This window comes from Mesitornis unicolor, unplaced genomic scaffold (assembly GCF_000695765.1).
Source record: "Mesitornis unicolor isolate BGI_N332 unplaced genomic scaffold, ASM69576v1 scaffold14168, whole genome shotgun sequence".
Classification (NCBI taxonomy): domain Eukaryota; kingdom Metazoa; phylum Chordata; class Aves; order Mesitornithiformes; family Mesitornithidae; genus Mesitornis; species Mesitornis unicolor.
The window spans coordinates 15222-32033 of NW_010201239.1; the positions used below are offsets into that span (position 1 = coordinate 15222).

General features: G+C 39.2%; 1 protein-coding gene across 3 annotated transcripts in view; it reads left to right on the top strand.

Moving 5' to 3' along the window:
• The window catches only part of MAEA (macrophage erythroblast attacher), a 47716-nt gene that overhangs the window by 15163 nt on the left and 15741 nt on the right, over nucleotides 1-16812 (top strand). For 2 of the 3 annotated variants that reach the window (XM_010190008.1, XM_010190009.1), the window contains exons 2-3: nucleotides 1319-1501; nucleotides 5113-5316. In XM_010190008.1, the coding sequence (XP_010188310.1) occupies nucleotides 1319-1501; nucleotides 5113-5316 (387 nt within the window). The remainder of the gene's footprint in view (nucleotides 1-1318; nucleotides 1502-5112; nucleotides 5317-16812) is intronic. The other variant, XM_010190010.1, reaches the window with a different exon arrangement.

The window sequence follows — 16812 nt, forward strand, 5'->3', positions numbered from 1 at the left end:
GTAATCTGATTGCCAGCTAAATTACGCCTTTGATTATTGGAAAAGCAATCAAGATTGCCACAGCTACATGAAACACCTTCTCATGGGGTTTTTCAAGATAAAAGCTCTGGGTGAATTCAGTGTCTAACTGTGTTAGCGCAGTGTTTTTAGTTCCAAAATTCCTGTTTCCATTAAGTAATGCAACTTCCCATCTAAATTGCTTACACCGTCCCTGTGGTGGACGCAACAAGATGGGAGCAGCTTAACACTTAGAACAGGCTTTCCCCAGATCATTCAGCACCCTAAAATTTGACCAGGCTGTGGACTACTCTCATATGTGTTTTTAATGGCCAGCAGTAGCAGTTTTGGGAACGGCTGTCCCATAAAGGCATGGGACAGGTAGGGCGGGAGACTTCCAAGGCTGGTTGGCCTCTAAGCCGAGTGAAGTCTCAGAGGAATTTAATGAACTTAGCCATAAGCTGTAGGCTCTTTTCAGCAAAAGAAAAATTACACAGTTTTTCTTAGTATTCATTATAGTCCCACTGGAGTTAGTATTAAAAAGCAGTCCTTCATGGGCAGAAATAAGTAGGAGACCTATCAGATTTCCTGAATAACTATTGATGTACAATGTGTAAGTTTTTCAGTAGCCAATATGCATTATACATGCTTTCTCAAATGCAACTTTCTTTTCTTTTGTGAATCCCTAAAGGAAAGAAATGTAAACTTAAAGTCATGTTCTGAGGGGTGATTTCTTAGTTGTAGTTAACTCATAGCTTTCCTTTTTTTAGATACATATTTGTCTTTGCTTTCTGTTCTCCCTGAACTATTTCCTTGCTGCAGTCAAAGCAGGATAGGTGAAACTGGTATCAGAAAAGAATCTACCAGGTTTTATTTCCTGTCAGTGTTTTTCTCATCTTTTTTCTTTTATGAACCCCTAAAGGAAAGAAATGTAAACTTAGTCATGTTCTGAGGGGTGATTTCTTAGTTGTAGTTAACTCATAGCTTTCCTTTTTTTAGATACATATTTGTCTTTGCTTTCTGTTCTCCCTGAACTATTTCCTTGCTGCAGTCAAAGCAGGATAGGTGAAACTGGTATCAGAAAAGAATCTACCAGGTTTTATTTCCTGTCAGTGTTTTTCTCATCTTTGAAGTGTGTTAACTCCTTGCAGAGAGGGCTTAAATATGGGCTTTGATGTGAGAACTCAAGTTCAGTTGATGACCTCTAGTGTTGGGGAACTTGGATGGTGTTCTGTCTACGTCAAATAAAATCATCAGTCCCTTTAAACTCTGAAAGACCTGATTTTATAGAAATTCTAATGCCTTGGTATTTCTCTCTTAGGTGCCATATGAAACACTGAACAAACGGTTTCGAGCTGCACAGAAAAACATTGATCGGGAGACCAGCCACGTTACAATGGTTGTGGCAGAGCTGGAGAAGACACTGAGCAGTTGTCCTGCTGTGGACTCTGTTGTTAGTCTCCTGGATGGAGTAGTTGAAAAACTCAGCGTTCTGAAACGAAAGGTAAGCGATTGCTTAGGCTTTGCAAAGTCAACAGAAGTAGTTTTCTATGAAGCTGTTTGCTTGAATATTCTTCTCAAGATATAGGCATTTCTGGCACTGTAAAGAAAGGCCTTAAAATGCACAGCAACACCAAAACTTACTGTATCTTGCTTCTCTGCACTTACGAATTAGGACTTGGTGTTCCACGAGTAAGTAGAACAAACCTCGGCTGAGAGAGAAAGTTAATAAGTATTTATACTCCTGAAAAGGCATTTCTCTACCTGCAGAAAAGAAATAGCAGCAAAATGAATTTATTTGTATCAATTCCTGCTTACCTAATGAAAAGGTTTGTGCGGTTGCATTAATTGATCGCTTGAGGAGCAAAAACAAGTGGGAGATGAGTCTGAAAAGTGTTTTAAGTCCCAGTGGGGGTAGTTGCATGCAGTGTGGAGGCTTCTTTGCAGAAGAAAATGCGAGTTGTCCTGGATTTACTTGAGCGTTTTTTTTATAAACACTAAACTTGAAGGTTGGAAGGTTTCTTGGGAATATTACTAAAAGCATTTTAAGTGAAGTTTAGCAGGATAACCTGCTTTTAGCTGTTAAGCTTGAATGCCTGTATGAAATACAGCCAAACTTCCATGCCTTTATCACATCTTTCGAAGAAGAATGAGGTAAAAACGTAAACTAGATAGTGTAAGCCATCCTTATTTTGGATGGGAGTATTACTCATCCTGAGACTCATCAGAGCACTTACTTGAAACAAATCTTGCAGAAAAATGAAAATAGCTCTGTTGCCTGGCTTTAGAGCAGCGCTTCTCCAAAAGTAAATAGACAAAACAAATGGTAGCAGAGTCATTTCATTAAAACTTAAATGAAATAACCAACAGATATAAATCTTGAGACTATATTAAATGAAGCGTCAAAACACCTTGGAGGTTTGTAACATGAAAATAACACTGTCACGTATGTTGATTTGGGGTTTTCTGCTTGAACAGGTTAGCTAGGTGTTGAAAGGCTGCTCTGCAAAAGACTTCATAAATCTAATTGCTGTTTTCATCTTTGGTTTTGAGACTTAAAGAGGTCTTAAAGGATGTTTTCTTCACTTCTCTCTTACTTACAGAAAGAAATTACTGCTATTTGTGAAAGAGGTGTTAGATTTTGCTTGTAGGTGTGTAGTAATGATGTGGAGGAGTAAGTTATTTACTTGTTAAATCTCTGCTGACTGCGGGGGTGTATCTGAAGGCATTGCTGAATGTTTTGGGTGCAAGGCTCCATTTCAGTGTAATTGCTCATTTGTTTTTGACTGCCTGAAAGACTGTGGGGAATCTTAGAGCTGCTCAGAAAGAACAAAAGGGGGGAAAAAAAATCTGTTTAACAGTAAAAGTCTTCTGAAATACAAAGGTCTTGTTTCTGCTCCAAACCATCAACTCCCAACTGTCTTTGTAATCTCTGCCCCGGGCAAAATGATTGTTTTCTTTAGGGCCTTTGGACCCATGTGGGATCTCGGTTTCCTCCTGTGTTTAGACAAGGATCTGATGAACTGCTGAGGTGGCCATAATAGAGTTGGATGGTTCCTTTATTTAACACCTTACTCACTCTTAAATAAGATCTTTTGAACACGGCAGGTTTCTTGGGTTCTAAAAATGATCCTATGGGAACCTAGGCCTTTATTTTCTCTTCTGTACCCTGTTTAATATGCTTGTTCCTTCAACTGCTGTTAATGTCCAGTGGGGCAAGTCCAGATAGACTTCTTCAGGGGGTTTTGAAGATCTGTAGGTCTTCTGAATGCACTGGAAGGATCAAAAAGCCCAGCATGAGCTATGCAAGTCCAGATACAAAATCGTATAAGGAGAGCCCTTTGGAATGGGATGGGGCACCTTTGTGCCTGGCTGCTTTTAACACTTCTAGTTGTATTTGGAATAATTCTTACGGTTGCCTTCATCTGATAATTCTGTAGGCATCTGGCAAGTGAAAGTGAGTTTTGGCTTTAGTGTTTGCTTGCTGAATAGGAGAAGACTAGGTTTGTAACTTGAACAAAATACTGATCTCCAAACCATATGTTAAAAAAATAAAGATAAATTTCGTAATAGCAATAACTCAGACTTCAGTAATAATAACTCTGGCTATAGATGTTTGGGTTTTAGTAAAAGACCATCTTGCATAGTGACTAGGGTTTTAGATACTTGTATTTTGTATCAAGGGCCAGATCAGAGGCTGACTTAATTGAAGGAAATGCTTGGTAGGCCTTTCTTGCACAGGTTTTCATTTATTACACATTGCTTTTCAAATATTGATCCTTCCTAAAGAAGTCTGTGAACGAGCATGCATGGTAAAAGTAACTGGAACCAACCTGTGCTTCCAGAGCTGGCTGATGCTGTAGCCTGAATCTCTTGAGCACTGGGACTGTGACCATGCCAGCACGGAGTGCAGAGCAGCTGCCAAAAGCCACCCAGGTTATTTGGGCTGTGCTTGGTTGGCAAACCTGCATGGACCCTGTTGCCGTAGCTGTGCAGTTATTCGCACACAAGCCAGTGAGTTGAAAGTCACCACAAATAAGGCAACCCCACCTGAAGTGGCATTGCTGGTTATTTCTCGCAGATGGAGAAGATGAAAAGCCTCCCTCATCTTCGGGTTTGCTGTTACCTCAGCAAGCACATAAAAGTGCTGCAAGCTTTCTTGTTTTCTGTAGCCTGGCATGACCCGCAGTTGTCATGTGTATACTGCGTCAGCAGGCTTTGAATTACGATACATCTGGAATAAAATTGCCTGGTGAGATTTGCAGCATAACTAATCAGTCACATAACTTCAAGGTTAAAGGAAAAGAAGTAGGACCTGAGTGTTTGCATTTTAATTTTAAAAAAACCCAATATGTTGTGGAGATATTTTGGAGTGTGTGTTTTGCCCTGGGCACGTCAGTATGTTGGTTTCAAAAAAAGTTGCTCTGCTTCTTCTGGATAAATTTATTTTCCTTATGTAAGGCTCCGAACACTAGACCTGTGTTTCCAAAAGAGCAGAAGTAAAATAATACCAGTTTAACAAAGCTGACAAGTTTTTTTTTAAAAAAATCATTAAAATCCTTGAATTAAAGGTGCCAAGAGACCAAATGTTTATATAATTTTGTTATTGCATGAATGATTAAAATGGCTCTAGTGTATCAGAAGTAATGTGGGCTTACTCTGCATCACTCCTCAGTAGAACTAATTCAGTAGGACAGCTGCATGAGGGAGAAGCCATGCATAGGTTACAAGTGGAAATTCATGATTTTGAACTGTTTGGACCAGATAACTGCGAACCTTCACAAAGCTCTTTGCAGATTGTTACAGCAGTTGCTGCTGTCCTTGATACATTGCTATTTATGGCCTAACTGCACGTTAAGCAGAAAAGTGCTTATACTCATAATGTCAAATAAGTAAAAAAACTTACTTATGTGCAATAATATTTCAGAACTGGACCGACCACGCTGAAACTCATGCCCTGCCATAGGAAATGTCTCTCTAAATTAAAGAAACACTATTGGGAATAACTGTGTAACACGTAAAGAGTGCTTACAAACAATTCTTACTGTATTTTCCTTTAAAAGCAGATTGAAAACGTGTAGCTCTTATTTGTTCTTGTTAATTTTTACTTTTTAGGCAGTTGAATCAATCCAGGCTGAAGATGAAAGCGCAAAACTCTGCAAACGTAGGATTGAACACCTGAAAGAACACAGTAGTGACCAGCCAGCTGCTGCAAACATGTGGAAGAAGAAACGTATGGATCGTATGATGGTGGAGCATCTCTTACGCTGTGGCTACTACAACACAGCTGTAAAACTAGCCAGGCAAAGTGGTATTGAGGTTGGTAGCGATGCGCACTAAATTGCTAACAAAACAGTAGTAAAGAGGGAGTTGGCAAATAGGAACAAGCTGCTTTAGCCCTGTAGCAGCTCTTCTTATGTATCAGGATGGCCTTATGTTTATCTGTTAATTTTTTTTAAGTTTGAGTTTGTTTTCCTTACATTAAAATATAATTCATGTCAAGTATTAAATAAGTCAAAATTGGTGGCATAACTTTTAGTCACAAGTTAAATGTTTCTAGAGAAACACCTTGACCTGCTAATACTTAGAATAATTCTCAAGTGTCATACAGAATTTTTTGTTAGAGGCCTTTAGGCTGCTGATGAAGCACTTGGTGAAGCTTCCCATCTGTCTGCTGCACTTAAATGTGTAGGTGACCAGGCTGAGCAGAACAGCATATGCTGATTGCAGGAACAACTGTTTTATTGTATCATCTTCTTCCTTAATGCATCAAGAGGAAAGCTGATTTATATTTTAGAAGATAGATCTGCATGCACTTTGGGTTTTTCAGTAGCCAGTACATCTTGCATGGTCCACAGAAACATTTTGCTGTTTTGCTTATTTAACTATCTGTGATTCTGTGGTTGTCACTTTCCTTTGCATGGGTTATCTGGTTGGTTTTGCTTCCATCTCATAATTGGTTATGAAGCGTTTGAAATGTGTTGTCAGTAATAGTTTGTGCACCTTGGTGCAGTGTATGAGCACACACTGTGGTCCTCTGACAGCCACAAGGACGTTAGAACTGATTCTTTAAGAACTTGCTGTTTATTTAGAGAAATCTTGTTTTGCTAATTTTAGGTAGCATTTCCTATTTGATCCTCAGTGATACTTAAATCTTAAGTTCTTTTGCTATTCCTGAATCCAGGTGTGCACATCTGGTAAAAACCTTTCTCCTGTACAGATGCTGAGAGTTCAGTCGTATTACGTGACTTAGGTACTTTGCCTTTCTTAGGTGACATAGTTGAACACATCTCTCAATTAGCTGAGGGGAAGAGATTTTTGTTACTGGTGTCAAACTACAGCATATGTACCTGCTCTGCCTTGTGCAACCAGTGTATGTCACACATCTGTTACTCCTTGACTGCCTTACCAGTCTGATCCTGTTCACCCAGCGGTGATTTTGGTAAATACCGAAAAGGAAACGGCAAGTAGAGGCTGAATGGAAGGGAGAGAGGAAGTGGGTTACAAACTATTGATAGGAAATAGTCCTGGAGAAATCCACTGAAGAGGCTGCTGTACCTTACTAAAGATAGCCCATGCATGCAAATCAGAAAAACAAGACAATTATTCTGGCATAACTGGAGCTGAATGGTCAGCAGCTCTTTCACGTCTGGTGGATGCTTCCCTCTGTGTTGAGCAGGAGCTCATCTCCTAACGTTACCGTACCTACCAGGACTGCTGAAATGGCACTATGGAAATATTTTCACTTTCATAGCAAATTCTGCTGTGTCTGATGTAGTGATACTCAGCTTTGGTTTAGACATGAGCATGGAAGTTCATCCTGATACACTGCAAGACTGTGTGGTATGAAGTGTTGCACTTGTGAAGACTTAAAGCTTTTTGCTCTCTTTGAATAGAAACTTGTGTTTAAAAAAAAAAAAAAGCTTTAAATAAGCTTATTTAACTTCTGCCTTCAAGCCTAGTATTTTTTTTGTATAACATCAAAGTAACTTGAATAACACAGAACGGAGTTGCACACGTTGAATGCAGTTTGCTAAAATGTCAGACTGAACTGGGCGAGGTCCTGAGTAACCGCTGTTGAGATGATCTCTAGATCCATATCTCAGCCATTCTGTGATCCCGTTTCTATGATTGCAGGCCAAATGGCTTAAAGTGCCCTTTGCCTTTCGGCTCTAGCTTGGGGATCCCAGACGAAGCATCTTTCTGTAGCTGTTAGACCAGTCCTGGGAGCAAGTCTCGACCTGCTGCAGTTCCTCGCATGGCTTCTGAATGCTGAGACCTGCTCAGGCACTTCATAGGTGGAAACAGTTTAGAAAATATTCTGTTTCAGTGACCAAAATCAAACCATTAAATCATTCATATGTATGCCAGTAAAACACAGTTTGCTCAGATATTGACTATGCACCACAGCATCCAATTGTAATAATTATTGATGGGCTGCGACAAATTCTAGTTCTTTTTAAATTAACTACCTTCATAACAATGTTATTCTTAAACGCTTGTTGTGGAAGATAAGTGCCTAAGCCATGACTATACACTAGGAAGCAAAAAGCAACGAAAAGAAATGCTGAATGGGAAAAATTATAGGGAATTTAAAATATTAGAGTTATGAGCTAGCTCAAGTTAGGAATAACTTCTGGCATGTGGCACACCAAGTATAATGTTCAATGGCAGTATAAGAAATAATCTACAAACATACAATGTGTGTGATATGTTTTTGAGAAGAAAAGTAATGCTGCTTAAGACAGTAAACCAAAATGTCAGTAATAAAATAAGAGCTGACAGTGAAGGACAGAAATGTCACGTTAGTGCCAAAGTAAACATGGAGCAGGAGGGGATTCCACTGTGGACTTTTTCTCTTGATGTCTTCTGGCTCCCTGATGATGTGAAAACCACTTTGGGTTGAAGATCTAAACGAGACATTGAGTTTTTGTTATTGCATACGAATGAAGCTCATCAGTATCAGCTTCTTACACGTAATGATGATCTTATTTTGACTCTTATGACCTTGGAGTGCAACCCCAGTATAAGAATGCTTATTTTCTTCTGCAAGTAGCTGGCAGGGTTGACTGTTAACTTAGGCTTTGCTGTTCCATGTTCTGCTACATTAAATGCTATCTCATTTCTGTGCGATCAATTGATAGGCAAATGTAGTTTGGGAAATGCGATGTTCCAGTAGGAAGTTGGTTGCTGCTTGTAGATAAGTTTTGTAATTAGGTTAGGTATGTGGTGCTTTGTTTGCTGTTCCTAGGGGTGGTGGTTTTTTTAATTTCATGCTTTTTCTAGCCCATTCTTTAATAAGCTAGGAAGAAAGAAACCCAAACATGTAAAGTGTCCTGAGCTTCTCTGCTTAATTCTGTAGTAGCTGTAGTGGTTTTTGCCTGTATGACTGAAAACAAACCCAGGTTCTGAAGCTGCCAGTCTCTTATCATGTGTTGTAAATCCTCTTTCTGGTTTTGCTTAGTTTATTTTAGTAAAAGAATATCTGACCTTGCCTTAATGCTTATACTGTACAAAAGTGGCAGTATTTTTTTTTCTGTGAAGAACAGCATAAACTTATTTAAAGTGCCTGTGTGTTAGGACAAGGGAGCAAATGATGTAGAAATCTGTAAGCACCAAGAGACAAAAGAACTGCTACCCCCCTGGGGAGGGTGGGCAATGGCACTGTAAGGTTGCAGGTATAAGATAATGCTTGGGTTGAAATAACCCTCAAGCAGCTTAGAACTGGTTAACTTGTCCTCGATCATGCATTGTGCACGCCAATCAAAGTTTTGCAAATTAATGTTCTTAAATCAGTAATTAAGTAGGTGCATCATCCTTCCAAGATTCTAACCATTTGCATTCAAACCACAGTGTGCTTTTTGCTTTTGGGAATTGTGAGGGGGAGATGTTGAGTATTCAAGCCCTTGAAGCATCAAGAAGCCTTAAAGCAATGGACAGCAGGCCTAAAAAGAAAAGTTTTCTTGAAGTGGGAGTTCAGATCTTTGGTTTTTGTCAATGGTTTCCTTCTTGAGCAGAACTTCTAAATCTGTTGTAGTCTTCCTTGATGTTCTTTGGAATAAGAGAAACTTGAATTCTTCAAGTCAAGCTGCATGGCTTTTAACCAAACTTAAGTTTGAGTGAAAGAAGCCACATGATCTTAAAGTTAAAAGCTGAGTAAGTGCTTCTTGTAACAATCATATTGGTGTGCGCTTAGAAATCTTCCTTGTTAAGACACGTAGTCCAAGAATGGCTTGTAGGCAAACACACAAATATGTATTAATTAAAATGAGTTTATATTTATAACACTTCAATTTTTAAATAGCTAAATATTATTAATTATAATGCTTACATGTATTCTTTGCCTCACTGTCATGCAGAACACAGACAAGCTGACTTTCTAAATGTGGGCTGAATGGCAAAAGGTGTCTTTTGTCTGGAGCTATTTATTGTGTCTCTTTCCTGTGACTCGCTGTTTCCCACACTGGAGACCTGAGAAAACTGTAAATGAGAGAGCTCCTGAACTGGCATCACTTATTTAAAGGGTGCCAGGATGTTAGCTTGTGCCTGTTTGTTACCTTAAAGTACCAGGCTATAGATGAGCAACTCGGAAGCTCCTTTAAAGGTGTTTTGGCTGTTCTTAGCGTAGGCATGGCAACTTTCCCTGGGTTGCTATAATGAACGTCTGGGTGTGTTCATCTGAATTTCAAAGTGCCGTAATTCCTGAACAGCCTCACATCTGCAGTTTGTCTCGAGCATCTTTGGGAATTAGACTTATGTAAATGTGAAATTGTCAAGATCAATGCAGAATAACAAACTTCCTCATTACAAACCATTTGACACTTCAAAAGCCAACAAACATGAAGTGTGCTGTGATGTGGATGTCTATTTTTTCCAGTCATTTTACACAAAATGGGTTACCTATAGCGTATCATAACAGAGCTAATTTATTACAAAATACATAGTTTGGAAGGGTAGTGAGTCAAGAAAGATCCTGACTTGAAGGATTAGTTCATCTTTCCTCTGCTAGAAGAGGCCACAACAGAAAATCGCCATGAAACAGCTGAGACCAGAGGATTTTTTCCTGCATCTGAAGCTCTGGAGGCTTTGTGGCATTACACTAACACGGTCATTTATTACTCTGCGTAGCGTGGTCTGATGTGCTGCTGGAGAAGGTGCAGCTGTTTGCTGAGCTGCAAAAATTGCCAAGACAGGAGTAGAGGATGCACTGGGAAAACAACTCACTAATAACCTACCAGCATGGCTTATGTACATGGACACACGTACATAGGTGGATGAAACACTGCTCTTTATTTGGTTAAGTGACCGCACCTTAGGAAAGTTGTTGGAAAGTCTGGATCAAGAAGATGACTGGAAATGTAAGGGAGTGTGGGGTACCTTTGCTGGATATGAGAGCGAAAATCATATACCAAGGGACTTCATAATCTAGTGCAGAAAGCCTTAGGGAGGAAACAGTACATGGAGTCAAGAGTCAGAAAAATTCAAGTTTGAAATCAGGCACAAAGTTGGAACATGATTTAATCACTAGAGCCAACTACCAGAAGAAGTACCGACATCTCCTAATGCTAAATAAAGCCAATTTCCTTCTGACAGATAATCAGTGTAAGTTACTGGGGGTCTTTCAAAAATATCCAGGTAAAATTAAAAGGTCTGTGCTATCCAGAGGTCACAGAAGATGCTCTCATGTGAAAGCTGGACTGCACACCATGGGATGCTGTGATTACTCTGTAGACACCAACTTTCCTGGCTCTGCCGGTGATGAATGTGTGGCTTGGCTGTCTGGCTGTGCCTTTTTCTAACCAGTAGTGCTGCAGCTGGCTTTTGAGTAGGACATTGTCAATTCCTCTGTTTATTTTCTCTGTAATCCTGTTACTGTGTGGAGCGTTATAACGCTTAATAGCAGCTTAATGAACTTCAGACAACATTTTATGAGCAAAGGGTAAGGAGGCCTCTTAATGTTAATCTGTGCCTCATTTGAACTGATCTTCAGTAACTGTGATGCTGCTGTGTTGTCACCACCACCTATGCCATTGTTTTCTTCATAGTTTGTGTTTCCCTTCGATCTCGATGCAGTTCACACGCATTCTGCATTGGCTTCGCAGGAACTGTTCTTGTAACCAGCAGGCTTTTATTACCCCTTACGTGTAGGGGCAGAGGAATAATCCTGGCATCCAGAGGATACCTTGATTTCCTGGGTATTCATCACAGTTCACAAATGAATATATTGATATGGAAGACAAATTTGACCTTTTTGTTTGTAACTGTTCATTATTTCACTTCTGCTTCAGTTCTCAGGAACTAAATTATGTAGAAGGTTAGGCTCCAGGTTGAGGGTACGTAGTTCAGTATGTGAGCAGTCATTGAAAGGTTAATACAGCTTTTTTCAAGTTGTTTTAGAGTGGTCTAAGTAAGTGTTTATTGTATTTAATGTACAAGTAGTTTAAATGAATGCTTGCTGTGCTACCGAATGCTGAAGTGCATCAGCAAAGACGTTTTTAATATGAAGGCAGTGCTCTTACGCATGTAAAATGTATAGATAGTCAGCGCTGTTCAACCTGGCACTGGGACGTGCTCTTGGCAACAAGCCACCGATTGCTTGAGGCATACTGGCCTATTTTCAATTTCATATTGATGCTAAGTAAGCAATTAAAAACAGACAATTTGCATGTTCAAAAAATACATAAACAGCATCTTATGATATTGTGAATCACCTTTTTAGACAACAAATAGCCTGGTTTGTGACTGTTGGCTTTTTCCACCAAGGAAGCTTTCTTTTCTACAAAAATGTTACTTTTTACCACCTGAATCAAATCTTTTTTCTTAGCTTAAATTGTACTTTTCTTTTTTGATGAAGTATCTTGTTTTGAGGCTAGCTCATGGGGGAATTGAAAATGTCAAGTACTGTGTTTCAGTACTCGTTTCTGTTTGGTTTTGAGCCTTCACATTGAATATGTGAGATATTCTGGGTTTTATTTTACGTTCATGTGAATTATAAGGGATTTTCATCACACGTTCCTTCTGACGTAAAAGTACTGCACCTCGTGTGCGAAGTGGAGACCGATGGAGAAGAATGACTTGACCCAACTGCTCTAAATTTTAAAAGACATGACAAAATTAAAACCCGTCTATGAACACATCAATTTTGAGCAAAAGCTACATTGCTACAAGAGAAATGATGCTTTCGTTCTTTTTAAGCCATTTTTTGACGTAGGATAAAATGCAAAGTTGCTATTTTGTTGTATCTGGTGCTGAACTGTATGAGCGTTTTTCTTGGTGAGTGTAGAGCCACACATGGAGAATTGGAACTGTATATTGAAAATAAAGAGTTTGGGTTTTATATTTGGGAATGGACTGATCAAAGGACTGTCTTAGATATAAAAGAGAACATCATTATTGACTCTTTGAAAACTATTTGTAGTGAGGTGCGGATTTTTACCTGCTGCAAACCAGAAACTCTGCCTCTCATATTCATCGATGTATTGCCGTTTTCTAGTTATGGCTGAAACTAATGAGTGTTTGCAGTTTAAGCAACAAAAGTTAGTTTGAAGTGTAGTTACAATGTAAAGATGTTTCACTTTAAAAATAAAAAAAAAGGTTGGATGAAGGCTTCTGCGTATGTGCTGATGTCTGCATAGAAAGTCAGAGCTTTCTAAAGGCATCCCAGGGGCACTCTTAAATTTGCCATGCTTGAAGAGGTCACTTCTAGTATGTGACTGAAACAAAACTCCTGGGTGGAGTTACTGTTGTTGAACTGAAATATCATACTTTGACTGCTGAGATTCAGTGAAGTGGTAGTGAAGTGACTACAGCTTGCTTGAGGCCTCTTGGAGTAAAGGAAATCTGTGCAAATCATTGAGCGTATTATCAGTGGTTGCACAAGCCGCTTGATAGAGGCTTGACAGAGATTCGCTGGTTTTAGCAAGACTTTGCTTTTTTGTGTATTTACTTAGTTCCTGTAAATATATGGAACGACAACTGCTTTGATCCAGCTCACTACTGAATTCTCTTCTTTGCACAGGACCCTCAAGTTGTTTGGCTTTAAATTGAAGGTAGCCCACACTTTAATGTGTGGCTGCCAGTTTCTGACTTGGTTCACAACTTTGTGACAGACATAGCTAAAATATCCACCAGTTACAGACAAATTACCCTACTGCCTGCGTATGCACCTTCTCATTACTTCACAGCTGCTATTCTTCATACAACCCTCACTGTATTGTGAGCCACTTTCTTGCTTTCTGTAGCACAACCGTGTGGTTTCATGAAATTCTTGGGCCCATTTTCCTCTTAGTTTTGGTGTCTGAAATTAGTCTTTAAATTAGCAAGCATTTTTCATTAGGAAGCAGTTATTCCGTGACTTCTAGAACATCTCAAGACATGGAAATGCCATACAGGGGATATGGCTGGGGTTGGCCAGGAGTAATACTTGTGATAAAGGAATCCTTATTCTTCATAGTATTTTGTCTTAATAATTGGAGTTGTCTGCAGAACCATAGGCTTGGTAACCTCCCTCCTTGGAGGCACTTGCTGCTTAAAAAGCAGCAGTGATGTTGTAGAAGCTATATATATGTAAATCAGGCAGAGCACAGGGTGATGGAGAGATGTATTCTTTGTTTAAATGTGTCTCTCCCATTTCACTTAAGTGTCTTCAGCCTTCATATGCAGTTTTCTCAAATAATAAATGTTTTTCTCTGATGTTTGCACCTTTGTAATGGAATGAAATAGTCCTTTTATCATCGAGTTCATTCAGTGCTTAAATAGTTACGCTTCTGATACCTGGGTAGTGACTGTTGAAGGGAAGGGAAGGTTCGTTCACTGCAGTCAAATAGTTTTTTAAGCAGGAATGATAACATCTAGGCGGTACTTCCTTGCTTGTACCAGAAGGAAGAGGAGTGCTTATGCTGTGTGCCCTCTTCAGTGTTTGGATAATTGTCAGTAATATTTACAGAGTACTCTTCCTCCTTGAGCCATTTGGAGCTATTTTCCAGTACAATTGTAGAAGCCTGTGCAAATGAAAGTTTGATGTTAATCAGTCTTCCTACCCAACGTCAGGAATTCTGCATCTGTAAGCAAGCTAAGGCAAGATAAATTAGGCAAAATATCGTGGTGATGCACAGGAGGCTGGGAAGCCTGTGCCAAGAGTTACAGTTTGATAACACCACCGCAGTAATCTGTGTGCGGTGCAGGGTTCTCCTGTACCTCTGCAGTACTGGAAGTCAACTCTTGCAATCGCTTTGACGATGTGAAAACTGAAATTGTGAAATGAAGGAAGTCTTTACAGTGTTGCAGAAGAGGGTAATTAAAGACTTCAGAATTGCTTTCTAATTTATAGATGAGTCGGAAAACACTTGCTGTGATGCTGACTGCTGTATCTCTTGGAGGGGGAGTGTGCAGCAGCAGATTTCTTGCTTCAGCTTTTTCTCCACCTGCAAAACAGGTGGCAACATTTCTCTCAAATTGCGTATTTACAGTCACTTGATTTTCTATGTAAACAAATTGTCCAAGAGACTCTTTTGGTAACAGTATATTAAATCTTAATGCTGGCTTGGGAATGGGGAAAGACAATATTTCTGTATGGTCTGTGGCCTGGGCAACTCTGAATTACAGAATAGCTTCAGAAAACGGCTCAGGACTGGGGTTTTATTGCGGGTTTTTCTGACTTGAACATGAGATACTTCTTACAACTGCTGATGCTGTTAACAGGTTCCCATCCATAGGAGGTGTGGCAGAAAGGTAGCTCTCCAGTACTGGCCTGTGCTGGTTTTGATAAAGCCAAATCATCCTCTGATATGAGCCTTTCTTTGATTTCCTTAGTCCTGGCTAAGCATTAAGAGTAGGCACCACCTCAAAGGGAAGCTAGGAAAGCATGGTCAGGTTAAAAAAACTTGGGCAACATGAGCATTTGTGGGTTTTTATAGAGGTTTATGGCCTAATTGTATCTTAGTATCTTTTCTTCTATCAATCTGCATGATTAAGACTCCTAACAACTTTTTTATCAAGTGCAAAAGCTATTTCTTTCTTAATGCTTTATCTTGTTCCCTTACTTTCTGTCTAGTCAGCAGAGAAGAAAATCCTTTTTATTGGTGCCATTTAAATGCAATTGTTAGTTCTGAAAGAAACTCTTTTAATTAAAACTGTTTTTCTGTTTTCGGGATCCATACCGTCTATTTAAGAGAGGCGACTGCCAAGCTTGGACTGCTTTTGGCAACCGCAAATCTAATTAGCATTTCTGTACCAAAAAGGACCTTTTGATTTTAAATTTGCAAAAGGAATGTAGGGATTCTCTTTATTTAAGAGTTTGTCTGCCTCAGCAGCAACTGCAGTCTTTATGCTCCTAGTCAAGGGTTGCCATACTAACACCTGATTGATAAATGCATGTAATGGAGATTCTCTCATCAGCTCATTGACTTAAAGCAAATGCTGCCCTTATGCTTATTTAATTTTTTTTTAATATGAAGCTCAAACTATAAAAAGCTAACAAATGAGATGAAACCAGTGATTTGTTGTCTGCCTAGCATATCCAGTCTTTTTTTCTTATTGTGAAAGAAAATGCTTTTAGTTTAATTTGGTGTCAAAGCTTTTTGTAATGTCCTTCATTAAGAGGGCACATAGCTCAAATAAGCTTGAGGAGATGCATGGAGATGTTATTATTTTTAACTCCAATTGAATCATCTTTCCATTCAGCAGCTGTGTGGAAAAATATGCAAGCAAGATAATGAATATGGTTGCATTATATGTCAGATTACTTATACAGATGAGTTACATGGGCAAGAGGTTTTTATGTGGCCACCTTATCACACACAGGGGAATAATGCAGCTGGGTTGGTTTTTTCCACTTCAGAATATCATCAGGAAAACTTCAGAGTACCAAGAAGGAAGATTGCTGTCATGTTCTTGTAGGAAAACCTTAAAAATAAAAACGAATTCTGGATTGGCGTGCTCTCAGTCCATTTGCCAACACACCGGTTAAATTATTCTTTTAGCCTTAAGGGAATGGGAGGAGTCAGTGAAAGTCCAGTCTTGATTTTGTTGTATGAGGTTGTACTTGCTTTAGCTCTGACCTAACCTGGTGTTGGTACCACCAGAGCTGCATGAGACTCTGTTCTTTTGACGGTGCAATGGTGTTGTTGCTGTGATCATACAGTCTATAACTGCACACCAATGATCCTCAATATTTTGTTTTGAAACTCACATTAAACTCATAAGAGAGAAAGCTTTAGTAAAAGCTGCGACTTGTGCTGCACTTCAGAAATACGCATGACCTGTCTACATTTTTGTAAATAACCTGCACAGACCTTGCCTGATCTGCTCCATTTTTCCTATGCTGTGAGACTTCTTGTCTTTATAAAGAAAAATTGGTTAATAAAATGCAAGCCTTGAATGTGATATGGCTGATGCTACTTCTATTTTTCATCTTTGTCTCAAGGAGGATTAAACTCTAGGACTGAGTATATTCAGCTGTTCAAACAGCTGAAAATGCCATCTATTTCTCAGAGTGGTTTTGTTCACTACAGCTACTGTAATATTTGTGATATTCAGCATTTCAGTTGTATAACTTTCAGCATTTTGCTCTGAAGTCTACATAAAAATGAGCTCGTTGAACATTAGAGTGCATATTAATCAAATACTTCAGCACTGCATTTCTGTTTGTGTACTGAATTATGGTTTCCCACAGTATATTTTCTTCAGCAAAGTAGGAACTGTCACAGCATGACATATTTATGCAGCTCTTAAATGACTTCTGGCAGTGCCAATTCAGAGCGGATCCAGTTCATATAGTCTGGGAACATCTACCTAAGGTGTTTTTTTCCAGCAGGA